The following is a 9,741-nucleotide window of genomic DNA, read 5'->3' on the forward strand; positions in this document are numbered from 1 at the left end:
CAGATGCTTCAGTAAGCTCGAAATACATCAGAGGAGTCGCACAGGAGAGAAGGGCGTATCTCCAGCGCACACACACTTGGGAGAAGCCATACCATTGGCCTACGTACATTTCACCTCCGTCTTATGCAAGGTTTTTGTGCGCAGCAAGCTTTATTAATGAGGCCCCTGGGCAAGCGCAGCGACTCAGCAAAAAAAAAGAAAAGGTGACTAAACTTTGATGTCATGTAGGGGGCCACAAAATATCGTCCGGGGGACGGCGGGTTTGAAAGCACTGGCTTAGAGGGAAGGACACGTTGTTGCTTTTTAGTGTCGAAATAAAATTATTGCGCTTGCCTCGCATTTCATATTGTGATCAGATCACTTTGCGCTGGTGTTCGTTGAGTGTCCTTAACCTGGCCAACCACTTGAGCTTTGAGTCTAGGGAGGAGGGTGCTGGAGGAGACGTCCCTCTCCAAAACTGTGAATCTTTGTCAGAAGTACACATTTTAAACCCTCTGTCAATGTTACATTTAAAGAGTTTCTTTCACGTGTACAAATACACATTGCCTCGCTTTATGCAAATAATGTATCAAAACAATTAATTTTTCCTTTTTTTCTCTGTCTGCAGAAGACTGCGATGCCTTTGTAGACCGTGGCACTCAGTGTGGCGCCTTCTCAGAGATTCTGGGTGTGGTCGCCCCTGGCTCCTCCCACTGGTCCAGTCGCTGCGAGGAATTGGTGGTTAGCAAAATAAAGAATATGTTGCCATTTTTGCACTTGTAAATAGTTAATCTCATTTTAGCCTACACTCAGATGTGAACTCATTCTTGCATGCGAGGGTCTTGAATAAAAAAAAACAATACGCAGGCAAGACATTGAGATTGCAGGGCGTGCCAATCTGCGACCGAACCAGCCTGGCAGTGTGAAAACGCCTAATCTGTCGGTTGTGGGGATTGACAACTATTCTGTGAAAATGAAAGAATATGTCTTGTGTGTGTTTCCTTCTTCATGAGGAAAGCAGCGGACCCCAGACACCATTTCAATCAAGCTTGAAGAGGATATTGGTGGAGGCTTGTCCGCCGTAGGTTAGTAATACACATTGCATCTATGCAAGAAAACCACCTTGATAAACTGAGAATGTATTTGATTCTACCTGCGCTAAAAAGCGTGGTCCTCTTTGGAAAAGCATCATGACCAGCGCCCTGCTAAAACACAAGTTAAACTTGGGAGTTGCATTTCAAAGATGGAATCAGTCAAGAGCCCAGAAGGGTTTGACAGATGCCACATGAGCTGGTTTATCATTCTCAAACATCAATGAATTCATAATGCATGAATGTTGGCTGATCAGCTTAGAGCAGGGGTCTCAAACTCAATTTGCCTGGGGGCCGCTGGAGGTGGAGTCTGGGTGAGGCTGGGCCGCATCAAGTATGCCACAATAAAGTACAAATATGCAGTCTTCTCAAGCTTTGCTATTAACGGTTCTGCAACATGAATGCATTTTGGAACATGAATGGCTCTTTAAAACATGAACCTCCTTCAGAACATGAACTGTCCTTCTGAACATATGGCTTTTCTTGCCTACTCCTCCTGATCACTGCTGCTCTTCATCTGTTCATCATTTTAACAAAAAAAAAAAAACGCGCGCAGATGATTGCGGCAGATAAACTGATTTGTTTAAACTTCCAGGGTTGAATATTTTTGAGAAGAGATGCATGTAATAATTTCCTAAATATATTACATGATTTTATCTCGATATATAAATTTCAATTGATATGTGTCGGCCTCAACTTGATACAAAACACTCTTTCACACCGTCGATATTTCCTCTCCCACTGGACACACGGGAACACACACACACACACACCTACCGACGTATCCAGGCCAATGCAGTTATAAAATGCAATCAAACATGTCAAAACATAGACATTTTCTATAAATAGCCTACCAACGTTTGCAGTGAGGAAAACTGACGCACATTTCATGCTCAGGGATATGAAGCTCCACGACTTGAGGAACTCGGTTGCTAAGCGGTTAGTTTCAGATGCTTCAGTAAGCTCGAAATACATCAGAGGAGTCGCACAGGAGAGAAGGGCGTATCTCCAGCGCACACGCACTTGGGAGAAGCCATACCATTGGCCTACGTACATTTCACCTCCGTCTTATGCAAGGTTTTTGTGCGCAGCAAGCTTTATTAATGAGGCCCCTGGGCAAGCGCAGCGACTCAGCAAAGAAAAAGAAAAGGTGACTAAACTTTGATGTCATGTAGGGGGCCACAAAATATCGTCCGGGGGACGGCGGGTTTGAAAGCACTGGCTTAGAGGGAAGGACACGTTGTTGCTTTTTAGTGTCGAAATAAAATTATTGCGCTTGTCTCTCATGTCATGTTGTGCTCAGATCACTTTTGCGCTGGTGTGCGTTGAGTGTCCTTAACCTGGCCAACCACTTGAGCTTTGAGTCTAGGGAGGAGGGTGCTGGAGGAGACGTCCCTCTCCAAAACTCTGAATCTTTGTCAGAAGTACACATTTTAAACCCTCTGTCGATGTTACATACATTTAAAGAGTTTCTTTCACGTGTACAAATACACAATGCCTCCCTTTATGCAAATAATGTATCAAAACAATTAATTTTTCCTTTTTTTCTCTGTCTGCAGAAGACTGCGATGCCTTTGTAGACCGTGGCACTCAGTGTGGCGCCTTCTCAGAGATTCTGGGTGTGGTCGCCCCTGGCTCCTCCCACTGGTCCAGTCGCTGCGAGGAATTGGTGGTTAGCAAAATAAAGAATATGTTGCCATTTTTGCACTTGTAAATAGTTAATCGCATTTTAGCCTACACTCAGATGTGAACTCATTCTTGCATGCGAGGGTCTTGAATAAAAAACAACAACACGCAGGCAAGACATTGAGATTGCAGGGCGTGCCAAGCCACGACCGAACCAGGTTGGCAGTGTGAAAACGCCTAATCTGTCGGTAGTGGGTATTGACAACTATTCTGTGAAAATGAAAGAATATGTCTTGCGTGTGTTTCCTTCTTCATGTGGAAAGCAGCGGACCCCAGACACCATTTCAATCAAGCTTGAAGAGGATATTGGTGGAGGCATGCCCGCCGTAGGTTAGTAATACACATTGCATTATGCAACAAAACAACCTTGATAAACTGAGAATTTACTTGATTCTACCTGCGCGAAAATGCCTGGTCCTCTTTGGAAAAGCATCATGACCAGCGCCCTGCTAAAACACAAGTTAAACTTGGGAGTTGCATTTCAAAGATGAAATCAGTCAAGAGCCTAAAAGGGTTTCAAGACAGATGCCACATGAGCTGGTTTAACATTCTCAAACATCAGGGAATTCATAATGCCTGAATGTTGGCTGATCAGCTTAGAGGGAAGGACACGTTGTTGCTTTTTAGTGTCGAAATAGAATTATTGCACTTCGCATGTCATGTTGTGATCAGATCACTTAGCGCTGGTGTTCGTTGAGTGTCCTTAACCTGGCCAACCACTTCAGCTTTGAGTCTAGGGAGGAGGGTGCTGGAGGAGACGTCCCTCTCCAAAACTGAATCTTTGTCAGCAGTACACATTTTACACCCTCTGTCAATGTTGCATACGTTTAAAGAGTTTCTTTCACGTGTACAAATACACAATGCCTCCCTTTATGCAAATAATGTATCAAAACAATTAATCTTTCCTTTTTTTCTCTGTCTGCAGAAGACTGCGATGCCTTTGTAGACCGTGGCACTCAGTGTGGCGCCTTCTCAGAGATTCTGGGTGTGGTCGCCCCTGGCTCCTCCCACTGGTCCAGTCGCTGCGAGGAATTGTTGGTTAGCAAAATGAAGAATATGTGGCCATTTTTGCACTTGTAAATAGTTAATCGCGTTTTAGCCAACACTCAGATGTGAACTCATTCTTGCATGAGAGGGTCTTGAATCAAAAAAAATAATACACAGGCAAGACATTGAAATTGCAGGGCGTGCCAAGCCGCTACCGAACCAGCTTGGCAGTGTAAAAACGCCTTATCTGTCGGTAGTGGGGATGACAACTATTCTGTGAAAATGAAAGAATATGTGTTGTGTGTGTTTCCTTCTTTATGTGGAAAGCAGCAGACCCCAGACACCATTTCAATCAAGGTTGAAGAGGATATTGGTGGAGGCTTGCCCGCCGTAGGTTAGTAATACACATTGGATCTATGCAAGAAAACCACCTTGATAAACTGAGAATGTACTTGATTCTACCTGCGCTAAAAAGCGTGGTCCTCTTTGGAAAAGCATCATGACCAGCGCCCTGCTAAAACACAAGTTAAACTTGGGAGTTGCATTTCGAAGATGGAATCAGTCAAGAGCCCAGAAGGGTTTGACAGATGCCACATGAGCTGGTTTATCATTCTCAAACATCAATGAATTCATAATGCATGAATGTTAGCTGATCAGCTTAGAGCAGGGGTCTCAAACTCAATTTACCTGGGGGCCGCTGGAGGTAGAGTCTGGGTGAGGCTGGGCCGCATAAAGTATTCCACAATAAAGTACAAATATGCAGTCTTCTCAAGCTTTGCTATTAACAGTTCTGCAACATGAATGCATTTTTGAACATGAATGGCTCTTTGAACATGAACGGCTCTTTAAAACATGAACCTTCTTCAGAACACGAACTGTCCTTCTGAACATATGGCTTTTCTTGCCTACTCCTCCTGATCACTGCTGCTCTTCATCTGTTCATCATTTTAGCACGAAAAAACAAGAAAAAAAAAAGCCCTAGGCGCGCAGATGATTGCGGCAGAGAAACTGATTTGTTTAAACTTCCAGGGTCGAATATTTTTGAGAAGAGATGCATGTAATAATTTCCTAAATGTATTGCATGATTTTATCTCGATATATAAATTTTAGAGCTGTCAAGCGATTAAAATATTGAATCGTGAATAATCGCATTAATGTCATAGTTAACTCACGATTAATCGCAAATTATTTTTCTATGCTAAATATCCCTTGATTTATTTGTCCCATAATTCTTCTCATTTTAATTCTCTTATCAACATGGTGAAGTGCATCGGCTTGCCTTGTGCAAATGATTTTTTTATGATAACAATATTGGCATATACTGATCAAAACAGGACGATACAAAAAATAGCTTATAGTGCAATTAAACGACTGCTTTGAACAAATGTCCTTTGAACATAGCAGTCAGGCTACTGCTTCTTTGTTTTGAGCCAAAGAATTTTTATTTTTTATTTTTTTTAAATAAAATAATTGCGTTAATCGCGCGATAATTTTTTTAACGCTGTTAAAATTGGTTTGCGTTAACGCCGTTAATAACGCGGTTAACTGACAGCTCTATTTCAATTAATATGTGTCGGCCTCAACTTGATACAAAACACTCTTTCACACTGTCGATATTTCCTCTCCCACTGGACGCACAGGAAGTCACACACACGCACACACACCTTCCGACGTATCCAGGCCAATGCAGTTATAAAATGCAATCAAACATGTCAAAACATAGACATTTTCTCTAAATAGCCTACCAACGTTTGCAGTGAGAAAAACTGATGCACATTTCATGCTCAGGGATATGAAGCTCCACAACTTGAGGAACTCGGTTGCCAAGCGGTTAGTTTCAGATGCTTCAGTAAGCTCGAAATACTTTAGAGTAGTCACACAGGAGAGAAGGGCGTATCTCCAGCGCACACACACTTGGGAGAAGCCATACCATTGGCCTACGTACATTTCACCTCCGTCTTATGCAAGGTTTTTGTGCGCAGCAAGCTTTATAAATGAGGCCCCTGGGCAAGCGCCGCAACTCAGCAAAAAAAAGAAAAAGTGACTAAACTTTGATATCATGTAGGGGGCCACAAAATATCGTCCGGCGGGCCGCGAGTTTGAAAGCACTGGCTTAGAGGGAAGGACACGTTGTTGCTTTTTAGTGTCGAAATAGAATTATTGCGCTTGCCTCGCATGTCATATTGTGATCAGGTCATTTTGCGCTGGTGTTCGTTGAGTGTCCTTTGAGCTTTGAGTCTAGGGAGGAGGGTGCTGGAGGAGACGTCCCTCTCCAAAACTGTGAATCTTTGTCAGAAGTACACATTTTAAACCCTCTGTCAATGTTACATACATTTAAAGAGTTTCTTTCACGTGTACAAATACACAATGCCTCCCTTTATGCAAATAATGTATCAAAACAATACATTTTTCTTTTTTTTCTCTGTCTGCAGAAGACTGCGATGCCTTTGTAGACCGTGGCACTCAGTGTGGCGCCACCTCAGAGATTCTGGGTGTGATCGCCCCCGGCTCCTCCCACTGGTCCAGTCGCTGCGAGGAATTGGTGGTTAGCAAAATAAAGAATATGTTGCCATTTTTGCAATTGTAAATAGTTAATCGCGTTTTAGCCTACACTCAGATGTGAACTCATTCTTGCATGCGAGGGTCATGAATCAACAAAAAAAAATACGCAGGCAAGACATTGAAATTGCAGGGCGTGCCAAGCCGTGTGATGAAAGAATATGTCTTGTGTGTGTTTCCTTCTTTATGTGGAAAGCAGCAGACCCCAGACACCATTTCAATCAAGCTTGAAGAGGATATTGGTGGAGGCATGACCACCGTAGGTTAGTAATACACATTGCATCTATGCAAGAAAACAACATAAACTGCGAATGTACTCGATTCTGCCTTCTCAGCAGGAGCCTTTGACCCTTGACCATCCAAAGGGCGACAAGGAAAATGCATAATCAACAAATAGTCAAAATCAAAAAAAAGTTAGAATGTCCAAATATAAATCTTCCAATACACAAGTGTGTACAAAGTACATACTGTATACCTTTGTGAAAATTCTTAATTAAAAACATTACTTTCTCTTGTTTGTTTTCCTCTCTGAAGAAGACAATGACATTAGAGACTGCAGCACGCAGCGCGGCGCCATCTCGGAGAGTCTGCGCGTGGACGCCCCTGGCTCCTCCCACATGTCAAGTCACAGCGGGGAGCTGCGCATCCTGTGCGTCGACGGACAAGGGGAGGGCCCACTGGCGGTGGACGGCCATGACACCCTCTTTGCCGCGTCAGAACTGGAGGCCTTGAGCTCGCTGTCCGCTGACCACAGCGTGGCCAAGAGCCTGAACTGCAGCGTGAGGCTCGTCCGCCTCGAGGACCTGACTGGGCATCAGGGCTGCCGCAAGGGCTTGTGTGGAAAGGTTATTTCCAACAATGTCAATATGATCGTCCACATGAGTACTCACATCGGCAAGAAGCCCTACAAGTGTGACCAATGCACAAAGCGCTTCAGTCTGAAAGGCCCCCTGAAGATCCACATGAGGACTCACTCCGGGGAGAAGCCCTACAAGTGTGACCAATGCACGAAGTGCTTCAGTCATGGCCCCACCCTGAAGTTACACATGACTACTCACACCGGCAAGAAGCCCTACAGGTGTGACCAATGCACGAAGGGCTTCAGTCTGAAAGGCCGCCTGAATGTCCACATGAGAACTCACTCCGGCGAGAAGCCCTACAAGTGCGACCATTGCACGAAGTGCTTCAGTCTGAAAAGCAACCTGAATATCCACATGAGAACTCACTCCGGCGAGAAGGCCTACAAGTGTGACCAATGCATGAAGTGCTTCAGTCAGAAAGGCCAGCTGAATATCCACATGAGGACTCACACTGGGGAGAAGCCCTACAGGTGTGAGCAATGCCCGAAGCGCTTCAGTCAAGGCCGCGCCCTGAAGTTCCACATGTCGACTCACTTTGGGGAGATGCCCTACAGGTGTGATCAATGCACGAAGAGCTTCCAACGGAAATGCTACCTGAAGATCCACCTGAGAACTCACTCCGGTGAGAAGCCATACAAGTGTGACCAATGCATGAAGTGCTTCAGTCAGAAAGGCGAGATGAATATCCACATGAGGATTCACTCTGAGGAAAATCCCTACAGGTGTGACCAATGCCCGAAGCGCTTCACTCACGGTCGCTTCCTGAAGTACCACATGTGGACTCACACCGGTGAGAAGCCCTACAGGTGTGACCAATGCACGAAGTGCTTCCAACGGAAATGCGACCTGGAGATCCACATGAGGACTCACTCTGAGGAGAAGCCCTGCGTGTGTCTGGAGTGCAACGCCAGCTACAGCGACCCAAGCAGTTTGCGTTTGCACTTGCTCAAAGCACACTTTGACACGGGGTAACAGGACTCTTTGATTGAGACCTCCGTCCTGTATTGGTTGAAATTACTGCTTTAGTTTTTCTTTTCATCACGATTAAACACTTTCAACTTTTGATTCGCTTTCTGATTTTATTAATTGATGTCTGTGTTGAATAACTTATTTCTAGGACACTTCTGACAGCAAAATATTTGATTTAATGTAGAGCTTGATCAGGGGAAGATGCAGGCAGCAAAGTTACCAAGCATACAGTCAATGAGACGATGGGTGTACATGATTCTTATAGGTAACGTTCACATCGTGGGTAAATACAAAGGAAACAAAGGTCAGGGGGAGGGGCCTTGGTGGAGTTTAGGATCGGCCAGAGGAGAGACCAAGTTAAATTGCAATTCACAATATGGGTGAAGTGGACATGGCTGCAAGACAGTTAAAGGAATCTACACAACAAAGAAGTCTGGATTGGCCTCAGTATCAAACTTGGTGCCCACAGTTGCAAATGCAAACTATCTTAGCACATTTTAATCAGAGAGGACGGGAGGTATCTCTTGGTCCTTGGAGAATGCATAGAAATTGATTGAAATTGACTAATCATTCAAACGGTTCATATAATTGGTATATTAAAGTTATGCTTGACATTGTCACAACATTGTCATTACCGTTATCTTTGTTATTACAAAAAGCCTGCAATGTTCACTTGTGAAATAGACTGCGATTGAACCCCACATTATACATGATTGTGTTCATTCCACTTACCTTTCCATTCTGTGCGCTTAATGCTAACTACCTTGGATGGATTGTATCATAATAGGCGATAATGGTTGAAGATGATCCATTTTAAAAGGTCCCTGGTTAAATGTCTAGATCTCAGTGATGCTCAGTTTAAGCCGGTCCTCCCTCTAGAAGGCAGCATTATTCTAACGGGACAAAGTCAGAAGATTCCTAGCATTGGTCCCCCTTCACTCCCTGTTTGCAGCGGCGGCTGGTGATCCAATTCGTGGGTGGGGTGCAGTAATGGACGGGGGTCGTCCCCAAGAAAATATAGAATTGGTTTCTGGGATGCCCACTAGCTAAAAATGTATTCTGATTCATAGCCTACATCCTGACTTGCAGGGCCTGGACAAGCTTACACTGCTTTCACTTTCATTCCACTAGTCATTGCTATTTGACCCATGGTTGTTATTCTGATATTGAGGCGTATCATGATCAATGTCCTATAGTGTTTTACCGGAGTCTCAAGGTCAATTTCAAATGCTGTTTGGGGCCGTTGTATCATTTTATTGTATCACAATAAAATGTACCACTGTATCAAAACTAAAAAGAACCTTCAGAAAAAAATAATGAATTTGTTTTGAGCTGCTGCAGTGAATTTCTGTTTTTCTTTTCTTGTTCGATGGTTTCGGTTAATCTGTTCAAATATTGTGTTATTGTTTGGTCCAAATAGCTTTGATTTCTTTTAACATACGATCTGAACATCATCATCATAATAAAAAAAAACTATCATTTGAACTGTATTATTTATTGTTTAGGATTTTTTTAATGCTCGTTTTTGTTAGAATTATTTTTAACCATGTTCAATAAAAAAAAAGGAAATTACGGGAAAGGTTACCTCCCCTTTCTCTTATTTTGCCCGC

At 43.6% G+C, this 9,741-nt stretch overlaps 1 protein-coding gene across 1 annotated transcript in view; it reads left to right on the forward strand.

Annotated features, from left to right (window-relative positions):
- LOC130381008 (uncharacterized) overlaps window positions 1-9,694 on the forward strand; it is a 32,304-nt gene extending 22,610 nt beyond the window's left edge. The window contains exons 17-25 of the mRNA XM_056588428.1: window positions 608-720; window positions 998-1,064; window positions 2,630-2,742; window positions 3,020-3,086; window positions 3,682-3,794; window positions 4,071-4,137; window positions 6,176-6,288; window positions 6,499-6,565; window positions 6,837-9,694. Coding sequence (XP_056444403.1) covers window positions 608-720; window positions 998-1,064; window positions 2,630-2,742; window positions 3,020-3,086; window positions 3,682-3,794; window positions 4,071-4,137; window positions 6,176-6,288; window positions 6,499-6,565; window positions 6,837-8,134 — 2,018 coding nt within the window. The 3' untranslated portion in view covers window positions 8,135-9,694. The remainder of the gene's footprint in view (window positions 1-607; window positions 721-997; window positions 1,065-2,629; window positions 2,743-3,019; window positions 3,087-3,681; window positions 3,795-4,070; window positions 4,138-6,175; window positions 6,289-6,498; window positions 6,566-6,836) is intronic.
- The last annotated feature ends 47 nt before the right edge of the window (window positions 9,695-9,741 follow it).

The sequence above is a fragment of the Gadus chalcogrammus genome, chromosome 4, assembly GCF_026213295.1.
Source record: "Gadus chalcogrammus isolate NIFS_2021 chromosome 4, NIFS_Gcha_1.0, whole genome shotgun sequence".
Classification (NCBI taxonomy): domain Eukaryota; kingdom Metazoa; phylum Chordata; class Actinopteri; order Gadiformes; family Gadidae; genus Gadus; species Gadus chalcogrammus.